We start from the raw sequence: 22,470 nt of genomic DNA on the forward strand, positions 1-22,470 counted from the left end.
CATTCAGGACCTCGATAGTCAGATATCAGTGGTACAAGAAAAAACAACAGACTTTGACATCAAAGATCGTTTGGCTGTTTTACAGGAACTGAATGAAACAAGAAAATCCTTAAGCAACATAAAGTTAAAGCAACAGCCAGATACCACTGACGAGGCACCACAAGCAACAGCCCCAGCAAGGCCTGTCTGGATTCCAAAGATTGGGGATCTAGTCAGAGAAAAGATCGCGGTGAAGAAGGAATTTGGGCCTTCTTACAGAAAAGCAGTACCTGTCTTGGCAGTCACCGGAACAAGATCAGTTGTACTACCGCCCCTTGCTGGTAAAAAGGAGAACAGAGTCGTGTCCATCGACCTGGTAAAACCACAAGCATGTGGCCTATAATCAACAGTAGGCCCAGTGGACTCCCAAGAAACAACAGAATACCCAAACTTGCAACAATCCAAGAGGTTCAAACTGAAAGACTAATCACATTCGATCAGCCTGCAGTGCACAGTGAAGGACTATGCAATAATGCCATGGAACTCGTGCCTCTTGGGACACAGATTGAAACAGTTCGTCAAGAAACACCAGTCTACACTAATGTGGCATCAGAAAGTGCTACCGAGAGACAGATTGAAAGAACAATCCCATCAATTGACAGAACTGCCTCTGGTTATTTCATCAACTTCGACAACTTCTCTGAAGATCAAAACGACCCCGAAGTGATGCCAGAAACAAAAAAGTATTCTAAAGAAAATACAACAGGACTCCTTCAACAAATCAAAGAATTATATCTGGATTCACTGTTGATTGAGCATTGGATTATTTCAGGGTTATTCATACTCCTACTATGCCTAATTTTAGTTTTAATTTTAGGAAAGTTTATTACAATTGAATGGACACAGCAAGTCAGAACATCAACCTAGTCCTCAAACCACACAGATCATCCCACGTGAAGAAAAGAGAACTGTCAACAGTAAATGTCACAGCAATTCCAATACCTGGTGGGGTAGTATGGGAGAAAACTGACTATGAGATATATGGTCCGGTCGAAATCCTGAAGTATCCTCATCAACTGAAGGTTTCCTTAAGTGACTTTGTAAAACCTAGTACATTCTCTGATGATTGGGACTTTAACAGTATTAATGACATGATGTCTGATTTAGTAATGTCAGCTAGATTCACAGATCATGATTATTTACAAGGTTCATCTAGTTATGAGCAGTTATTCTGTTACACACATTATGGTGATCATTACTTGCATAAATCTGCACAGCCTAGAAATGTTTTTATGTATAATCAATGGGAACATTGTGCTACACCACCTAAAAGCAGTTCTAAAGCATTTTTTGAGAAATTCAAATACTTCTCAGGGTTTGATGCAGAAACGTTTTATTACAAACTGTTAGATAAAACAGGAATGAAAACAATGCTGACAAATTCTAAATTGATATATTCAGAAGCATTTTATGACAAAATGATGACATTTGGTTTTGATTATTGGAAAAATAACATTGAAACGAAAACAATTTGGCGTACAAAAGATTGGCAGGTACAAGGCCTTGAAGCACTATTTAGAACCTGCATGATACCAGAACAAATGTTGTTTTTAAATGACACAATACACCAAACATCCTGTCTTGGCCTAGCTAAGATCAAAGACCTTAAAACACCGTCTATACCAAAGCCAATACCTGAAAATATAACTGCAGATATTGAGTTAGACGTAACAAAAATTTTACATTTTAACAGAACACATCCTGATTGGAAAAAGTGGTTAATCTGGCCTACTGACACAAACAGCTGTCAAGCTAGATTCCTGAATAAAACACAGGGGTTAACAATGACCAGACTAGACCCGAGATATTCCCAGAGACAACATCCAGGGATAATACCAACATACAGTGTAGGGAAACTCTGCCTTGAATGGCTAACATCATCCACACTGGCTGAAATTAAGCAACACTTGTCTTTACTAAAAGATGGTGCTGATTTGCGCGATTTCATTCTTGGACCACGCAAACAGCGTCAAAAGCGTTTCATAGCGACCAGTATCTATGCTGCTTACAACGAGGCTTGGAAAGTCAAACAAATTGAAACAGCAGAAAAAATATGAGAAATTGATCGTATTAATTTGGAAAAATCACTTTCTGTAGTAGACAATGGGTTAATGACTCTGTCTTCCAGAATATATTCGTTGGACAATATTGTATCCTCTGCCTTTGATGTGATAGATAGAGACTTGCTAATGTTACAACATGGCCAGTCGCAATTACGTTCTATTATACAATTGGGCTGGACGCTGTAAAATCTTCGTTCAGGCTATGTGCCTTGGCATTTAATCAACACAACGTCATTATTTTCCATTTTTAACCTTACTGATAAACAGATCAGTTTGGCACAGAAAGGAGCAGACTATACAATCCTGAGCATCGAAAAACTTGAGAGATTACCATTGACAATGTCAGAGAGTCCTGTCATTGAATGGCTAATACACGGAATTATCACTATTCTGATAACAACTTTCCGATTTAAAAAGTGCCTTGAGTACATACCTGCTGGCCAGTATGAACAATTGGGTAAAGGATATGTAAAATCAGAATGGAAATTACCATACACACATTCTTGCTATAGTGACAGCGACAAAAATGTATTTCTTAGTGGTGAAAATTGTAAACATTCACTAAGTGGTATACTTTTGTGTCAGGGTATTAATTTACACGGCGCATGTGATGGAAATTCTAACAACCTTTCATGCCACCAGCTAGTCACACCTGCAACTCAGATAGAGCCCTTCTTTATGCAACTTGCAAACGGGAGTTACATTCTTAGAACGGATCACAGATGTTGTGGCCTTGTGCCTGGGAAAAGTTATCTAGTAAGTGTAACATCCATGGTCAAATGCTGTATGCAAGCATTGTTCCAGAGTGGGCCTGCAGACACAGTGACTCCCATCTGGCCTCGTCTGAATCTCTATTCTATACGAATTGATACTTTAAGCAAAATGAAGTCTGTGCTTTTACAGACAACAGTGCCTATAACGTCATCAAAAGAGACGTATGATCTTCTAGTTGCAAGGACAGCTACTGAAGTTCATGAACCTTTATCAACAAATTGCCCCGTGCATTTCGTAGAAATGCTTAGCCAACTCCTTAACATGTCTAGTGCCACGAGCATCCCAGGCATATTTAAGTCGATTTTTACGGGACTGCTAAAACCTTTTCAAGCAATTTTGGGAATCGTTCCTAATTTTGTTCACTCTGTTTTTGGCGGCATACCATTATTTTTGGGACTTGTAGCAGGGATTTTATTTTTGTCCGTCCTGCTTCGTTATGGCAAGCCGAAACTCAGACATAGCTCCCATGGGAATGGAAGAGACAATCCTAGCAATGCGCTACCGGGACAGGATAACTAACGTCCTCGGATTGGCCAGGCTGAGAGATCTAAACATGACCTGGTTCCTTTCATTCAGACCTATATGGCAGAACTGTATCTTACCGGTACTTCGATGTATGCTATGCGGAGATGAATGCGTGTTGGACATCTGTCTTTCACTTCCATCAGCAGTACCAATGGACGTCGACACTTTGCTCAGTCCAATAACGGCTCACGCATTGTGTTGTCCCCAGCGGCTACCAATCCTGATGACAGCATTCGTTGAGACTCCTGTACTATGACTAGGTGGTAACAGTGGAGCGAGTGACAAAAGCAGCATCACCCAGGTACGACCTTCTGTGAGCATTGCTGAACCCGACTATGATGACAGCAATCATTCTAACACCTGCCAAGTTACAGCACTATCGAATTTGGTTGAACTGTCACCTGAATTTGTAGACCAATTCTTTGAGAGCCTGTCTGATATGATGTTCTCACCCGAACAGAAACAATAACTTTGAAGAAGCTTTCTGACACACAGCGTTCCCATGAACTCTGAATTCGGCCTTCAGTTTTGAACAACAAAAACTGCTAAAAGCGTTGGAATTCTATTTTCCCGTTCAAGCAATAATTCTTTTGAATTGGATATTTTTTAATATTGACCCTTTTTTGGCACGAACAATTCTTTGCTTAAGGTAAATACTATTCTTAAAGAACAGAAGCTTCAAACTTCTATTTCTAAACACATCTAGAGACATAACAACCTTACACCAGCCTCTAGCACATTTATTGCAATGCATTTATATGTGATGATTTATCTCGCCCTTCTTCTGTTTCAGAGATATTTCATGTGTAATTCTTTTTGCATAATCGTTCATTGATTTCATATGCAATTAATTTTTGAATGATTTCTATGCTTCAAAAACGTACAGTACCTATATTTCACGTATTACAATATACGCCTATTTCAAATGCATTTATGTATTTTGGGGTGGGCAATGTTACACATGCATCTTATTGCTCTAGTTTTAGTAATTTGATGGACATGAAAACGTGGAGTGGGTGTTGCGTGTTTATCTAGGTTCCTGATCGATACTGTGACCTTATGCCCCTATTCGGCTATAAATCCATTTATTCCCTATATTGGCATAACCGTTCAAGTGCGATATTCAGAAAGTCATCTCTGGCCTCACACGAACAGAGCCACATTCCAGAATAGTTCTCTGCCACTTCCTTTGCAACCAATTAGTGCAATGACAGAGCAGAAGTCACTATCTGAAGATTCCTAGATTAACACTCCGAGTTCTTCAACAAGATAAAAACTCAGCAAACCTGGAAATCCCTGCTTGCTGTGTTTTGATTAGTAATGGAACTCTAATGAGCAATTGATAGCTATCACTTCCTAGTGACATCTTTAATTGACGTCTTATGTCCAGCAAACTTACGTCAAACCAGGCACCTGTCAGGTATAAATATTACCAATGTTGCCTTAAGCAATTGCCTGTTGCTAGCTGTCTGCAAGACCCCGTGTTGGTGAAGCTAGCACCCTGTTGCTGCAGCCTGCTGCCCGTCGCCTGAAGCTGCTGATACCATTATCGCTGCTAAAGCACGAACGATGGTGTGGTGAAACTAGGAGCTGAACAGCCGTCCCTCTGCGAAGAGCCCAGCAGATGCCAAGCTGCCCGCGGACGCTGTCCCCCCTCCTTCTCCTCCTCGACGCGCTGAAGAGAGACGCTGCCTTTCTCGTGCAGAGGAATCCAGCTCCAGCGTTTCTAGTCTGCCCTCGCGGGTGACTGGGATACCGAGTTCCTCCTGAACGAGATACCAGACCTCCATCATTCTATTCAGAGGTATGGTGTTGACTAAACCCTTAGTGAGAATTCTTGAAGCAAACCTTGGCAAAACCAACTTAACTTAAAGCTACTTACTTACTCCCCTTCCACGTGTTAGGCTTAGGTCAGGCACACTGGGGTAGGCGTAGTTAGAAGCACCAGTTGAGTATTTTAGCCTAATGTATATATAACTGTATATATGTTTTATTACTTTTAAACCATTGTATGGCTAAGAAACCATATCAATGCTTTTACAGTATTATTTCGCAATCCTTATCTTACTGTACGTACTTTTTATAATAACAAGTCTTGCAATTGTGGCAATACATTTCTCTTGTACGAGAAGAAAGACTGTTCAATAAATGTTAACCTTTTATTGACAAACGCCCGTCTCTCTAGTCTCTACATAGTTGTGAAAGTAAACTGCACTAACCTGACTGAATGAAATATATGTCTATTGTTTCACACGACCCTAGAGATTGACTCTTGATCTGAGGAGCAAAGTTGTCATGTTGCACGGTTGTTGGAAAACTGAATCCCTTCTTGTCTGTGCCAGGGAAGCTGATCACTTCCTATGCAGGGAAGAAAGTTTCCAGTGACCTCTGAGCTAGTTGGTAACACACCCAATTAAGTTTAGCATAGTCAGTGGAGGGGTGGAAGATCCGCACTTCTACGTCGATACTACTGTTTATGTTATTCCAATGCGCAGGGCCTAGTGGGAAACTAGGAACTACACTACAAAGGCATTCTCCCTGGGTTGTGTTGAATTGTAATATATTAATGGAAGAGAGCTTTTAATCACCCCAATGGCAAAAGTTGCTTTGAACTATAGAATGGAACTCACTACCGCCGCCCTTCTCCACCCACCTTCAAGAGGAAAGTCAAATCCTTTCCTCCAATACATTCCTAACAAGCTCAATTCGTCTCTGCTCTCCAATGCTGGACTGAATATGACAGGAAACTCCTCTCTTGTGTTTTCTGAAATTTCCCAGTGTAATCGTCAATAAATTGGCGCTTGTCCAAGTACGTCCTGAATTTGCCATGTAAATCTCATTACGACCTGTGTAACTTCGCTGCTCTGTAATCAAATGAGGTTTACCTTACTTGTCCTTTAGCTTAGTGGTTATTATCATGTTGAAGTTCTGTTCATGTGAAATTTGTACTATACAGCAATCTGATGCCCCCGGATTTTGTTTGCACACTATAAACGATCTATATAGATAAACAAATACGTTAATCCATAAATAAATAAATGTTAAATTCTGAATTTCTACCTGAAGTTATCTACCTTCAGAAAATAAGGTTGTTACCACAACTACCTGGCATTTGACTTGCAATGCCTGGTGCTTGCTTTTAAATCTCAATACTTTATTTAAACTACCTAATGGCTGATTTCTGACTCGTTTGCAATGTATGCCACAGAGTCTCTATGGCCTGAATAGTGGGTCGCTATAATATTCAACTGCCACTGACTGGGTTGAGGCAACAGTGTTTCCTCAAGATGCCACAATCTATGACCTTCCAATGTTTTGTAGTATTTTGGGCCATGCCAACAGTGCATTAACTAAATATATATACATCCAGAGCACTGCATCCCTTTTAAGGAAGGGGGGCTGACGTCCTTTATATGGTACATTCTTAATTCAAATAGGGTCCCTCTGTGGAAAAAGAACCTCAGCAGTACTATCAAATTACATGACAAAATGCTGTGGATGTGCCATCTCTGTCCATCACTATTCTACTTATATCAGAGCATTACCTTTGAATCTTGACTCATAATACATGACAGCCGGACACATTAAATTCAGCTTTTCAATCATGTAACAAGACTTCAGCAGTCTGATGTAACCTCATGGTCAATGCTATGTGCACAATGCCTGTCTTTTGATGAGTGACGTCTAACAGGGATGTTTCACTCCAGACAGCTAGACCCCAATAGTTCATATCTCTCATAAAAACTCAAAAGTATTAAGTTATGAACTAAGAATGTATTGTTTGTATACTTATATAAACAAGCATAGTCAATTCATCAATGTGTATATATTTTAAAAAAAGTATCTATTAGATTCTGTATTGATATTTCAGCAGAGAACGAATATAGCTAAAGTGCATAAATAATGTTTAAAACATTCATCAGAAGAATAAAATACAGAAATATCTTTCATCTACCAGTGGAACGAGGTTGGGAGTGGTTTGACCGGTTGAGAATGCATGTTGAATTTCAATGTTTCCAGTCGTGTTCATGACACAGATGTAAATGTCATCATTTCCCTGAAAAATAACAGGTTTATCGATAAATAATGACAAATCGTTTTGTTTGATCACATGCTGAAATCAATTTAACAAAATGCTCACCAGCTATCAATGTGAAAAGTTGCGACAGAAGTAGACTTCATAGCTTAGAAACTAATTACACAACAATATGAAGGGCAGCTCTATAGGCCCATTGGTATAGGAAATGTTATCAATGATAGATAATGAATACAAATAATGTGTGGGATCTATTTGTAATTACTTTGTAATAAAAAATTGAAAAAGACCATTAACAGGAGTTTCTTCTTTGTCCTGAGAAAAAGACATCGCATGGACTTGCCGAAAACTACTTCTGCTTATTATCTGACAAGATCAGCACAGTTAGTGATTGTTGTTGCAATCTTTGTGCATCTCATTTTTTTGTGTGGGATTTTTAGAGTTAGGATGCATCAGTGAAAAATGTGTATGCTAGTGTCGGTTTCCTATTTCCTTAAACAGTGAAATGTCTCTCATCCAAGTGTTCTCATTTTTGATTGTAGAGATCAAAATCAAATATTGAGTAGTGTGCTCAAGCTTGCTTTCACTGCTGTCACTGAAACTTAATACCCAAAGCAAGTTTCAATAGATAATTGCATGTAGCTATATTAGGTATAAGCCTTCCGTTTTAATATGTGTTAGGTATAACCAAAGATCAATAGAGCTATGCACTTATACTTTATATTAAGGATGGATTGAGAAGAGAGGTGCAGTCTTCTGCATGGCTGTTTTCTAGTACTGTTGAGTTCGGTAAAATTAAACATACATTATCTGGGAAAAGAGCTAAGTGACCTTCTCATGGGTTAATATGCTCTCTTGAAATATTACATTTTTGTTACGTTTTGCTTTCTTATTCTACTAATCATTGTTTTTTAATCAAATATTTACGACTTGAACAATTGCTGTAGAAATACTGGTATAGAGTTATTTGATAGCCAAAAAATAATCCGAAAACTATAAAAGACGACCTGAATCAATCACTCTATCTGGGTCACATCCCTGCCTATATTGGGGCTACGTCATCAATATGGGCCAGATCGAGCACATTTCAAGATGGTTCCTTGTAAATAAAGTAAGATGCAAATGGAAAAGTATGAGCAAAATCATCCATGACCCTAGTGATTTAAAGCATATCAATGCTTGTTGGATGCACAGCTTGAGAAATGCTTTAACTATATTGCAAGCCACTAAGGTACAAATCATATTTGTTGCATTTAGTCAGTTTAAAGTATCTCTCTTTCCAGCTCATTATTATTATTTTTTTTTAAAGTAGGATAAAGATTTTATTGTGAAAGTCTGACGACAGACTACACAATTCCTAGAGAATTACAAAAAAGAGATACATTGTCACTGAACAACTGGGTGTTTGGACTACAAACTTACACAGCGTATTTTCTACAACCCCGGGGGCAGGCCGCAGCATATACCAACTCCAGTCTTTGCCTTTGAAGTAACACAGCTCGTCAGCCGACAACCCAGGGGTCCGGCGGCCCTGCTTATCAAGTCGTGTACCTGACTTGCACAATTACACCAAAAATCACCTAGGTCCAATTTTCTATTGCAATGAAGTTACTGAAGTAAATAAACAAACTAACATAATGCAAACCATAAGGCAGACACATTGGTTAGAACACACCTCCCCTCCTGTCTGATTTGTAATAAGTAGTTTCTGTGGGAGAACAAAGGACATTTAATTACCTCCAACACACCCATGTGAAGGCTTCACCCTTCAAATACATTGTGGAGTTCAAGAGAGAGGCCGCAACCACTCCCCAGTTGTGGAACATGACTATGGTAGCCGGCAAACACTCAGTGCCCGCCCTCCTCACCCACTTATATCCTACTCCCCTTCCTCCTCATCATCCGATGATGATGGATCGTCTTCCTGCAAGGGTTCGCAGATCTCACCCGTAAACACATTCCATTGAGTCCATACTTTGGTCCATTTGCGGGGGCAGGCCCTCGCTGAATAAACCGCCCTCTCCACGATCATCGCTCTATCCATGTTTGTACACCAGTGTGTCAGCAAGGGTGTCTCTGCCGCTCCCCATCTCTGCGCTATATCTCTTTTCGCTATTGTCATACCTATCGTGGCCCACGTTTGCCCAGGTCTGGTTAGGTCATTCGGTTCCCACACATTCAATAGGCATTTACGTGGCTCAGGGACCAGGGACTGCCCCAATGTCTGTGAGATGGTGCGCATTATTCATCTCCAAAATTCCACTATATGAGGACATTCCCAAATGGTATGTAGAAATGTTCCCGCCTCCCCACATCCACGCAAGCAGTAGGGATGTTGAGCTCGGTGCATGGTGTGTAGTGTCGTTCTCCTTAAGCATGAGCGGAAAATCCGTTCCGCTCGCGGATTTCGCGGATTTTCGGTAAATTCGCAATCCCTGAGATTTGCGAATTTCCCGCAAAATCCGCGAACAATAACCTGCAATCGGAACGGATTGGGTCAAAAGTTCAAGCTGACTTTTGTAACTCTTTTAGAATGGCGCCAGCAAGCTACCAGAGCCATTCTAAAATAGTTACAAAAGTCAGCTTCAACAGGAAGCTCAAATAGATAAAGTAAAGCAGGTGCTGCTCAAATTCAGTCACACAATCATTAATCACCCCAAACTTGGGGTGATTAATGATTGTGTAACTTAATTTGACCTTCAACTGGAGCACCTGCTTTACTTTATCTATTAGTGCTTCCTGTTGAAGTTTTTTCTAGCTATTTTAGAATGGCGCTGGCAGCTTGCCGGCGCCATTCTAAGTGGGGCTGAGGGCAGAAGGGCACAAAAGTGGGACAGAGGGCAGAAGGGGACAAAAAATGAGTGGGGCAGAGGGCAGAAGGGCACAGAAACAAGTGGTACAGAGGGCAGATGGGCATAAAAAACAAGAGGGTGGCAGTGATTAAGCAGGCAAAAAAAACCCCGCGAAATTGTAAAGCGCCTCGCGAACAACCGCGAACACGCAAAAATAAAAAAATCTGCAAATTCGCTAATTTTGCGGATTGCCAATTCGCAAACCCGCAAATTCGCGAATTGCCAATTCGCAAAATTCGCCCATGCTTAGTTCTCCTGTAATATACCCTGTGAAGAATTTTAAGCTGCACCAGACGGAACTTAGCCGATATGCCCACCTCCTTCGGCGATGCCAATGCCTCATTCCATTCTGATTCATCCATATCCCCCACCTCCGCCACCCATTTTCCCTTCAGTTTCGATGTAGGGTCTGGTAAGTTGCTAAGCAACTTACGATAGGTGAATGATGTGGCCCGTTGTTGCATGTATTCTGTGAGGTGGCGGTCTTCAAGGGGGGATGCCTCAGGGACTTCGGTATCCGGTGGTATGGCTGTAAGCAGTGCATGTTGAATTTGCACATATCTGTATGATTCCGCCGCCCCTAACTCATATTGCCGTCGCAACTGAGCGAAGGGTATCACTGTGCCTTTGTCCCAGAGATCTCCCACCGTTGATATCCCAATGTCGTCCCACTGTGTGAAGCCCTTACTCTGTCTCAGGTTCCCCAATGCCTTGGTGTCCCATAGTGGGGTGAGCTTAGTGATTTTCCCTTTCCATCCTAGTTTATTCTGTGCTGTGTCCCACAGTGTGATTGTAAGCTTGGTGGGCCCTATCATCTTGTTAGTGAGGCTTTTGTCGTAAAGAGGGGCTAACATACTGTTGGTACCTAGTTGCATCCTGTCAGCCTTATAGGCCGGGTCATCCTGGGGAGCGTGCAGCCATAGGTTGATGGGTCTCATTGTGCCACCCAGTAGTATAACTGCAAGTTCGGCAGCACTACCCCCCCTCATACCAACTCCTATTCAATTTGACCTGCGCTATGCGTGCTGGGAGATTACCCCATAGCAGGTTGGAAACCAGCGCCGATACACGCCGAAAGTATCCAGGTGTCACCGGATACGGCGTGTTATCCAGTACATAGAGGAATCGTGGCAGCGACATCATTTTGTATAGCGCCGCCCTGCCCAGTAGGGTCAAAGGCAGAGTCGCCCAGTATTTAACATCATGTCTCAGTCGATCCATCGGTGGTTTCAAGCTTTTATCAAAGAATTCCACTGGGTCGCGTGAGACGTGTATGCCAGGGTATTTAAAGGATCAACCCGCAAATCGCAGGGGGCAACCCGAAGCAAGCACGGGGGGTGGTCCTTGTAGCACATAAAGTTCGGACTTTGCCCAATTTATCGTGTAGCCTGAGACCTCCCCATGTGCGTCACACAGTGCCAGAAGTTCCGGAATACTGCGATCCAGATCCGCAAGGTAGACGAGCATGTCGTCCGCGTAGAGTAAGAGTCGGTCCTCCCACCCCTCCGCCCAGGTGATTCCTCTCAGCAGTGGGGTCGAGCGTATTATTGTCGCCAGAGGTTCCAGCACTATCGCGAAGAGCAGCGGAGATAGGGGGCATCCCTGCCTGGTGCCCCGCGCTAAGGTGAATGTAGGGGAAAGGTGACTGTTCGCCACGACCTGTGCCACGGGGTTAGTATACAGTAGCCAGACCCATGCTATGAATTTGGGACCAAACCCCATATGGGACAGGACCTCAAAGAGGTATTGCCATTCAACCAAGTCAAAGGCCATCTTTGCGTCAAGAGCAAATATAACCGTTGGGTCAGTGTGTGACGGACCTTTGGCCAACACCCCATGCATCCATCTCAGATTAAGGGATGTATTTCTGTGGGGCATAAAGCCCGACTGATCTGGGTGTATCAGTTGTGGGAGGTGGGGGAGGAGCCTAGCGGCTAGGAGTTTCGCCAGAATTTTAATCGCTGCATTGAGAAGGGAGATGGGGCGGTATGACGCACATTCTGCCTGTGGTTTACCAGGCTTGGGGATTGCTATGATAGTGGTAGTCCGTTGATCTAACTGGAGTTCCGCTGTAGACAGACTCTCAGTATGCATATCCAATAGAGGCCCACCAAGGTGGGCAGACATAGATTGGTACCATTCTATCGGGATACTATTAGGTCCTGGTGTTTTCCCCGACTTCACCGCATGTATGGTTTGTTTGATTTCCTCAATCGTAATATCGGCCTCCAACTCCGTAACCGCCTCCGGCGTCAGCGTTCGCGCGACGACGTGGCTGAGCAATGCTCTCGCCGCACCCGCCGACACCATTCTATCAGGGGTATATACCGTTTCGAAGTGCTCAGCCAAGGCCCTCACTATTCCCTCTGGTCGTGTTTGCACCATTCCCTCCTTATTGTATAACTGTTGTATCCATTTAGCGCTTCCTCCTCTCTTGTCCAACCATGCCAGCATCTTCCCTGCCTTATCCCCTATGTCGTAAATCTTATGCGCAGTAGCAGTAATTTGCTCGGTTATCTGATGTTGCAAGTGTTCCTTATACTGCTGCTTACGTAGAAGTAATGTGTGCAATGTTACTGGTGTTGGGTCTACCATATGGGCCTCGTTGGCTCTTTGCACTGCTATCTCTAACTGGGACAGTTCTAGTTGCCTCTCATGCCTATATCCTGTAATGGACGCTATCACCTGTCCCCGTAACACTGTGTTGTACGCCTCCCACAAAACAGCAGAGGACTGTACTGATGCCGAGTTTTCTTGAAAATAATATTTTGTCGCGTTCCTAAGTGCTTTTTTAACCTTTGGGACCCTGAAATAGGATGCGTGTATGAGATAGATCCGTTTACGGGATTTCTCCTAGGTGGATAGGGTCAAGACCACAGGGGAATGGTCTGAAATTCCAGAGGTTGGATCTCGATAGTGTCTACCCGTTGTAAGCCGTCTCCTACTGTCAGAAAGAAGTCAATCCTTGACAGACTGTTATGTACCGTGGAATAATAGATATATTGTTTTGCAGTGGGGTGTGTATGCCTCCATACGTCTATTAACCCCAGAGCCTCCAAAAAGTTGAGGAAGCGAGAGTGTCCGGGGGCCCGAGTCCTGACCGGAAACCTATCTGCCAAGGCGTCTACCGTTGCGTTGGAGTCCCCTCCAATAATTATGTCTCCCTCAGGCAAGGAAAGCAGAAAGTCACCCAACGCCGGCAGCTTAACTGAGTGTAATGCCGGAGGGACATATACCGATATGACATTCAGGAGTTGTAGGAGAGTACGGTCTGCTATCCTATTTTCACCCAAATTTTTGCTTTTTGCTTCACTGGTTTATGACTTCATGTGGCTGTGGGCCTGCTAATCAGACCCACAGCCTGCTGTTCTCTCTCTAAATTACTGTCAATGCACTCTAGGTGCATTACGAATTGGAACTGGTTCACCTTATTGGCCCCTGTAACAGTGTACCCTAGGTACCCAGGGCATAGGTGTTTCCAAGGCCTACCAGGGGCTGCAGCATGTATTGTGCCACCCCTGGCCTGGCCTCCATATTTGACACAACTGGCTGATCACTCAGCTGGGGTAAGTTGGTGTAATCACCTCTTGCTTAGATATAGTATCCCTATATCTAACCTTAACTGGACACATATGTTCCTATCACCCACTCCTATGGAAGGCCTCATCAATCCTGGAGGCAGAGTGCTTGGAATGTTGTGAGATGGTACTCTAGCATGAGCTGAGCCTGTCTGCAGCTGTCGGGAACAACTCCCTTAGCTGTTCCGGGATATTGCCATACCATATACTCTTAAGTGCATTATAATCCTCGCGGTTATATGCTAACTTTGGTTTGGCTTTATCAAAACATGTCGAGTAAGGTGTCAAACGATTTGGAATACTATCCCCTCGACAGTTCTGTCGACGGGGATATCATTCCACCCTTCTAGAGGGACACGACATGTACATAGCCTTAACCCCGGTTAAAGTTAACCAGAGCCTCAGCATCACAAAATGGATGCTGCCACCACAGACACAAGTCTGACCTCCTGCTGCTGGGAGTCCTTCCAGCGAGGGAAGCTTGGACAAAGGGGTTCCTGCCTTGGGAGGTGCGAGCACCACCCCAGCCAGGATTTTGTGTATTGGGTAGGACAGGGCTGAATAGAATCAGACATGCCCGGGGCACACAAGGTGTCCCCGTGCATAAGCTAGTTCAAACCGGTCCTGGGACTTTCCAGACCCAGGCCTGGCGAGGAGCTGGACAAAGGAAAGGGGGTGTAACCGCCCCCCTTCCTGGTCCCACCCAGAGGAGGGACCTAGCTGGTGATCCACCCCTCAGATGGGGAATAAGAGTGGGAGCAGTGCCATAGCACCTCAGATCATCCTGAAATCAACTTTAAACTAAGAAGACGACTGGACTTTGACATTCTGCTGCACAGAAGACTGAAGAGCATCTCCCTTGTGGCCTAGGAGTGGCCACCCTGTGAACACAGGCACCATCCAGCAACTCAACGTCTGCTTTGCCACCGCCTCCCACCGGAGCCCGAGCCCAGAGCCTGACAAGACCCAGACTCCCAGACTTCTCACAACCCGATCCACAGTCCCTGCAAAGAAGGGACCTGTGGAGGCACCGAGAGACGTGGGACTGGACCCCTTGAAAGACCCTCAAAGAGCTGACTGCGCAGCATCCGAGGCACCCTCGATGTTGTGCTTTGGGAACAGAGAAGCCCCACCACGGAGCAGCCCTTGCACCGAAGATCAGGCCCCCAGCACCTCCACGATCTGCGTGGGGCCCTTTGGCATTGTGCCACTTGACGCGCCATCCCGGCCACTTGCCACATGGTCAGTGGCCATCTTGGCAATGAAACCTACAAACTACACTGCGGGTCTAGTTGCACCAGACTTGCCCTCGCTCCTGTAAAAGGGAGCACCCGCTCTGACCTTGCTGGTCCGAGTGATAAGCCTTTTTTGATTCCTGCGTGGCTTGCATTAGCCAAGGCCTGTTTGCTCCAATCAGGTTGCCGACACCGCCAACAGCGAGAAGCTTGCGTGGGAAAGCTCGTGATTGACTCTTGGACGTCCTTGACCTCTTCGTGTCCATGTGGCTGCAGAGAGAAGCTACACCTCATCGCCTGTTTGCACCCGACATCGCCTGGTTCGAATCTGGTTCCACGGTAGTCACTGGCTAGTGACTTTGAACATTGTCCCCTCTGCTTTCAAGTCTTCACCACTTCAGATCCACCCTTGGATCCACCAGAACTCTTCACATCGAGCCGTCTGCAGCATCTTCAGCTCCAAGCACCATCGACCAGCGTGACGAAACCCGACACTACTTCGACCCTATGCACCCGCGTCCTGTGGGTGAGGTAACTCAGCAACGCCGGTGTTCCCACACTGGTACACACCTCTAGTGTCGGTGTCTTAAGTTTCACTCCTCTAGGTCACTCGGAAGGTTCCTAAATAACTAACTTTGTAACTTTTACGCACCATAGAACATGCATTGGTGAGTGCGTGCACTTTAAACACTGCACCCGAGTCCCGCGGGCCTTTCCCGACTTAGTCACTGCTAGTTCCGATCAGCTCCAGCGATTCCCAAGGCCCTAGGCCTGTTTCCTTTTCGATTGGTATCTCTTATACCACTTTCTTAGTATATGGTTTAGGTGGCCCCTAGGGCTCATCCATATTGTGCAACTTTTGTGTATTTCAACTGTGTTTTGTTTTAACGCTTGTGCTTCTGTGCTCATAAAGAGTATAGGGGATATTTGTAGTTAATAAATATATATATATATTTTCAATATATATCTGTGTGGTGTGCTTTCATTTGGTATTCAAGGGGGTTGTATATGGTAAAACAGCTTGCTTCACATGCCTTTCAGAGTTTAGCCTAAGACTGCTTTGTCCACGTTACCACTAGGATAACTGGTCTATAAGGTTGACTTACAACCGATCATCATAAGGGTTGCTTGGCATGGTACAAGGTGATCACTAGAACTAGTGAGCATCATATACCAGGCCAACCTCTCACAGGAGTCTCCCCTTCCACTGTCCCTGTATCACTGCAAAACAGCCTTGTTCGTCGATTTTGGGACTTAGTATTATGAAGGGGAATGATTTCTTGACCAAAATGTTCGTTCCTCTAGAGCCTGAGGTGAAGTCTGAGTGCACTGCCATCTCGTAGCCTCTCCTATCTATTGCTTTGGACACCCCTCCAGTGAGGTGTGTTTCTTGCAAGAGTACCAGAGCTGGCCCCTGTCTCTTCACTGCATGCAATACTAATCCTCGTTTAATTTTGTCCCCCAGCCCTCTAACATTCCAGGTCATAATCCGCAGGGGCACTACTGTAGTCCTAGGCATCTCCCCCCCCGAGGCATTGTAATATGTGTCGTGTAAGTTTGCCATCCTAGCCATCTGGTAGCTTTACATGTCCCACCGCCCGCGTGTTGCGTCCGTCCCAGAAACCTCAGTCAAGTAAGTGTCACACCATGTGTCTATTCCCTGCCTGCATAACGTGTATAACAACAAAACTACCCCCCCCCTACCATCCCCCTCCCTGCCTCCCTTCTTAGTGGACCTAGAACTGCCCGCCCCCCCAACTTAGCAGAGTGCTTCTCCCATCCCATTAACAGTGTCCTTGCTTGCTGGGGTGAAGTGTCCTCCGGAGCAGGCGGCTCCCCTGCCCTCTTCAAAGTCCCCTAAATCAGTGTCCAAGCGTGTCCCAACCATTCTTGTCGCTATTACTTAACACCCTGTGAAGGACCGGGTTTTAGAACCCAGCGGCGTCAGGGAGACTGCCTGAAACCTTCGAGTTTCCCTGTCTTGGCAAACAGAGACACAGGATACTTCTTGATGACGTCAAAGACCAAAGTTTATTGGCTGCAACCAGGAACAGAGATCTACGAAGCACACACGGGTGGTTCGTCAGAGACTGCACAAATTCAATAAGCGGAGCATGGTCTTTTATGCCAAAAATCAAGCCTCAGGCAACATTTCAAATTAACATTCGGTGCATACAAACTGACCAATGACAGTGTAACATTTTGAAAGTAGCGTATGACGACAATCTCAGACAATCCCATTTTCCGTTGTCCAGCCCACCAGAAATGACCACGCACATTCCAAGTTTCCTGTTCGATCAGGCTGGACAAACCCATCATAAAACCTTCAACTCAAATCAATGATTATGTCGTAAAGGAAAGGCAGAAACAGATTAGAAAGGAGATAGAAAGGTGGGAGCAGTGTACCATAAACTTGGGCACGTCCTGCTCTTTGATCTTTATCGGACCAGCTGCTGAACAAGGAACTGGCTCAGCGAGGTCGACCTCGGGCAAGGAGTCAGTTCGGCCAGGTCACCCAGAAGTCAGCTAAGGCGTACGTGTCTCAAGGACTCATTCGGCTACAGTCATCGGTCCTATGTTAGGGCAACCACACAAAATGGCTGCCGTATACAAAATGGAACCCGGAGGTTCAAACTAAATCCTTGAATACAGAGTGTTCTCCTATATCGATTCATACGAAAACACTCAGACACGCTACACTCGCCATTTGCGGTCTGCTGACACCAAAATCGTCCATTTCCGACAATCTTCATTGAACGGGTTCGAAACCATCGAACCCAGTTTGCGAACCACGGAACCACAGCCCCTCCTTTTGCCCTTACATAGGCAACAGACCCAAACCCAGGTTAATCTGAATCCGGATCTATATTCATCAGGTCATTGATATGTTGCTGTAGCAACATCCTATTACTTAGTATCTCTCTCTGGACAGGTCTCCTTCCACACGAAGTAGCACAGAGGCCACAAATAGCAGGAGCACACTGTAGACAGAGACAGATCATGAAAAGGATTGCTAAGACCATCCCAATGACCATCAAAATCTTCCAACCCCAAGTGGATATCAATCCCCATAACCATCCCATCAACGACCAATCTCCTTTGTCCAAATGGACAGAATCGGAGATTTTATGCAATTTGGAAATGGCCTGGAAAACTGATGGAGCGTAGTCTGGAATGAAAACGCTGCAGCTCGATTGAATCAGCTTACAAACTCCACCTCGGTCTGCTAGAATAACATCAAGGGCAACTCTATTTTGAAGTGTCATGAGTCTATCCGACTGGAGCTCAGCAGTCAGGTTACCAAGGGCACCGGCAGTTTCGACTATGGTGGACTCAACCACTCTCGTCAACTGGCTAATATTCCTACTGTTAGGAACGGCAGAAAACCCTTAAAGAAATCTCCCAGTTCTTGTCCTGCAGTGTCTTCTTGACTAAAGACACCTCTAGCAACTCTTGTCTTATGGTAATCTGCCGCAGCTGTAAAAGTGGGAAGTAACAGAAAGGAAACAAAACATGTGCCCGAGAAGTCAGGGGGCAATCATGTATACGCTTTGTCGTAGCAAACAAAGTAGGTACCCTTAGCAGCTAAGAACGCTGGGGAAGACTGAGACGCAAATACATAAGTCTCAGCGCAAACACTCTTCCCTAACTGAGCCTTCGGATTCTTGCCATTGCCCTGCAGACAATAGTGGCCCTGATGGGGCACTATCCAAATCGGTGGAGAACTTTTCGCTCGCTGGTTAACACTCAGACTAACTCCATATCCAGTAACGTTCCAACCAATGTAGGCTAGTGTCTCATCTCTCGGAATAGTCTCATACGAGCTAATCCCTCTAATCATGTCGACAATGCCTTTAACTATAGCGCTATTCTTTGGGTTGTCTTTCAGTGAACGTTGGGGGTAGACACTATGGGCATAGATAAACATAGTTCTATAAGCCCAAATTGAACCATTAAAGCTAAAGGGCAAAACTAAATAAGGAATACCCTTATCGGTTGTATGAGGCATCAAACCACAAATCCAACAGTTTGTCGTGTTCATCACTAACTGGTATTGGTGCAAAAGTTGGATGAAGGAATTGTAAGCAAATTCCAATCGTCTAGCTACCTCATGCTCAGGCAAAGGATGGAAAGAATGAGAAGAAATAGTAGGTGAAGGTGTAGGTTGCACAGTGGGATTAAACGTCATCTTAAAAGAAAATGTTACATAACCAGCTATAAATATCATAAAGCTCAATAGTGAAAATAAACATGGTATCAAAAAACTTTTCTTCGATATTATTTTACATATTCGTTTTCTAAAAGTCAGTGTCTGTACAGGTCTCTCCAACTCAAAGAAATCCATCCTAAACTAAATGTGCTGCCCGCGGTGGTAGGTTGATTCTGCTCAGGAATGCCTCTGCTAACCCAGGAAGGCTGCCTTGGGCCAACAGAACCCTCGACCTAGTGTCTCAGGCTTGCACTCCAAAGACTGATGGCAACCGCGACCCTAGCAGCAAGAACCGGATGGCGGTTCAAAAAAAACAAAAATGAGTAGATCCTTGGTGGAGAGTTAACCTGCAAACAGAAAAATCATAAAACTTTATTAGTCTTTATTTATTTGTCCGTAACTCTCGGTCTCAGATTATAGCGGCTCTTTCCAGCTAATTCTTGATCAACGAACAAAAGGTGAGGCTCTGTAGTGTCCAATCGCTCTGCAGGAGGTCCTGATTCTTGCAAAATCCTGTCGCTCTCTTTCTCTGAGTTTGTTCCAATCAGTTGAGCATCGCTGAACGGTATAAACCGTGGGACAACTTCTGTTTCAGAGTCTGCAAGTCCCTCCTGCACCCACTTATCATATGGCAAGGGCAGAGGTGCCCTTTTAGTGTGGGATCCGTGGATCCAGTTTCGCTTGCCTCACACTCGAACCGCAGATCTTGTTGACAGGAGCACTTGGTAAGGTCCCGTCCAACGGGGCTGTTCGTTCTTGGTCCGCTGGAAGTTACGTACAAAAACCCACGATCCAGGTTCAATAGAATGGCCTGGATCTTCTGCAGCTTGTGGAAGGCTGTCATGCACCTGTTGGCGTAAAACACTCATTTTAGTTGTCAGTTCACGCAAGTAGTCAAGCAACACAGGATGCTCGAGGTCACTGAACCTCGTTGGTCTTGGTACGCCCCAAATATTTGCCGGGCGACCAAACACAACCTCATACGGACTCAAACCCATTCGCGAATGCACAGTCATTCTTGTGGACAAAAGTGCTAATGGCAAGGCATCTGGCCATTGTAAACCAGTGCTCTCTTGGATTTTGGCCAATTTTAATTTAAGAGTGCCATTATAGCACTCGACTAAACCAGCTGATTGGGGGTGATTTGCAGCGTGGAATTACTGCCTAATTCCGAGACCCACACACACTCTCTTCATGACTTGACCTACAAATTCACTCCCATTATCACTTCAGATAATTCTCGGCATTCCAAACCTCGGGAAAAACTCTTTTATCAAGACCTTCGCTGTGGACAAGGCAGTATTGTCCTTAAGGGGGTAAGCTTCTACCCATCTAGAAAAGGAGCAAACAACCACTAACACATATTTCAAGTTGTTGCATCTCTCTATATGGATGAAATCTAGCTGCAAGGCCTCGAACGGATACATAGGAGGAGCAAAATGACTAGCTGGTGTTGGAGTTCCCTTACCAGGATTATGCATCAAACTCACCATACAATTCTTGACCAAATTCTCTGCGCATGTGGGAATTCCCACATTCTGCCAAACCGGGGCCAACAGCTTGCAAATCCATTTCACACTAATATGTGCCATTCCATGAGCCATTGTAACAACTGGAAGCACATACGCGTTAGGCAACAACCATCTCTGATGCTCTGACAAATCAGTCCAACAACCATTCGAATCCAATCTACCCTTGCTTTCTCTCCATTCTTTCAACTCTTTCTCTGTGGCTTCACCTTGAATGGATTTCACACTCTCAATGGTATCTTCACACATACTCTTCTCTGGAACCCATCTCGCTGGACCCGCAACATACATTCGACTCATCACGTTTCTAGCAGTTTCTTTCGCAACTTCATCCGCAAACGCATTACCACGACCGACATCATCCGTAACCTTTTTATGGGCACTGCATTTCACAATCGCTACTTGCAATGGTAAGGTAAGAGATTCAAGAAGTTCATTCACCAGTTGCCCATGTTGGATCTTCGTCCCATGCGATGTCAAAAATCCACGTTCACTCCACAAACACCCAAAGCTATGAGCCACACCAAACGCATACTGACTATCTGTGTACACATTCACTCGTTTTCCTTTCGCCAACACACACGCTCTCGTAAGTGCAATCAATTCCGCTGCTTGTGCTGAGTTATGTGGGATACGTGCAGCTTCAACAATAGTATGCAAAGTCGTCACAGCATATGCTGCAGTCGTATCACCATTCGGCAACTTAAAGCACGAACCATCAACCCACAAAGCATCATCACAGTCAGGAAGAGGAGTATCTCGGAGATCCACTCTCCCTTTTGTCTCTTCTTCGGTTCTTAGAAAACAATCGTGCTGTTCTTCACTATCATCATCTGTCTCAAGCGAAATCGGCAACAATGTAGCTGGGTTTAAGGTATTACACCTTTTGATGTGCACATGACTCACTAACAGTGTATGCTCATACCCTGACAACCGAGCACTAGTTAAGTGCTGTGTCTTGGTACGATTCAACAAGGTATCCACTGCATGTGGAACCATAACCACTAACGTGTTATCCATTACCAAACCAGCAGATTGTCGAATTGACACAGCCGCTGCCGCCGTGGCTCTCAAGCAACTCGGCAATGCTCTAGCTACAGGATCTAAAGTTGACCCCAAAAGTACGCACATGGGCGTTGCTTATCGCCAAACTGCTGAGTCAAAACCGACAATGCACATCCCTCTCTCTCGTGGACATACAATGTGAAAGGCTTACTGTAGTCAGGAGTACCCAACACAGGAGCTGAACACTGTCAGGTGATTCAAGTCACTCTTACCTGAAAGGCTGTGCAATCTTACCTGTAAGGTGCTTGACGGGTTTTGCAGAGACGCTATGAGCCAAACTCCCTGAAACCTATCCTACCTCTGGTGGTTAGTAGATTTACGCGCCAAGATGCTGGATAGCTAAAAGGGAGAGTGGCCGGATCTGACGCTAATGTGAGTTCTTGTAGTCGACCTGCAAAGCAACAAGCTCACCTTAGTATCTTTTTCTCAAAAGGGATTGACACTCTCTCTTACTTTTTCTATACTGTAAACCTGTTAACCTATTTTCAGTTTTAAATATCCTACCTGCGATCTACAAAGAGAGGCTTCGCGTCCTGGAAGTGGTGTGGTGTGTCGGTACAGGTT

At 44.6% G+C, this 22,470-nt stretch overlaps 1 protein-coding gene across 1 annotated transcript in view; it reads right to left on the minus strand.

Annotated features, from left to right (window-relative positions):
- Positions 1–22,470, minus strand: part of LOC147747555 (ferric reductase 1-like) — a 553,652-nt gene that overhangs the window by 259,598 nt on the left and 271,584 nt on the right. The window contains exon 7 of the mRNA XM_086954125.1: positions 7,357–7,458. Within this exon, the coding sequence (XP_086810251.1) occupies positions 7,357–7,458 (102 nt within the window). The remainder of the gene's footprint in view (positions 1–7,356; positions 7,459–22,470) is intronic.

The sequence above is a fragment of the Lissotriton vulgaris genome, chromosome 1_1, assembly GCF_964263255.1.
Source record: "Lissotriton vulgaris chromosome 1_1, aLisVul1.2, whole genome shotgun sequence".
NCBI classification, from domain to species: Eukaryota; Metazoa; Chordata; class Amphibia; order Caudata; family Salamandridae; genus Lissotriton; species Lissotriton vulgaris.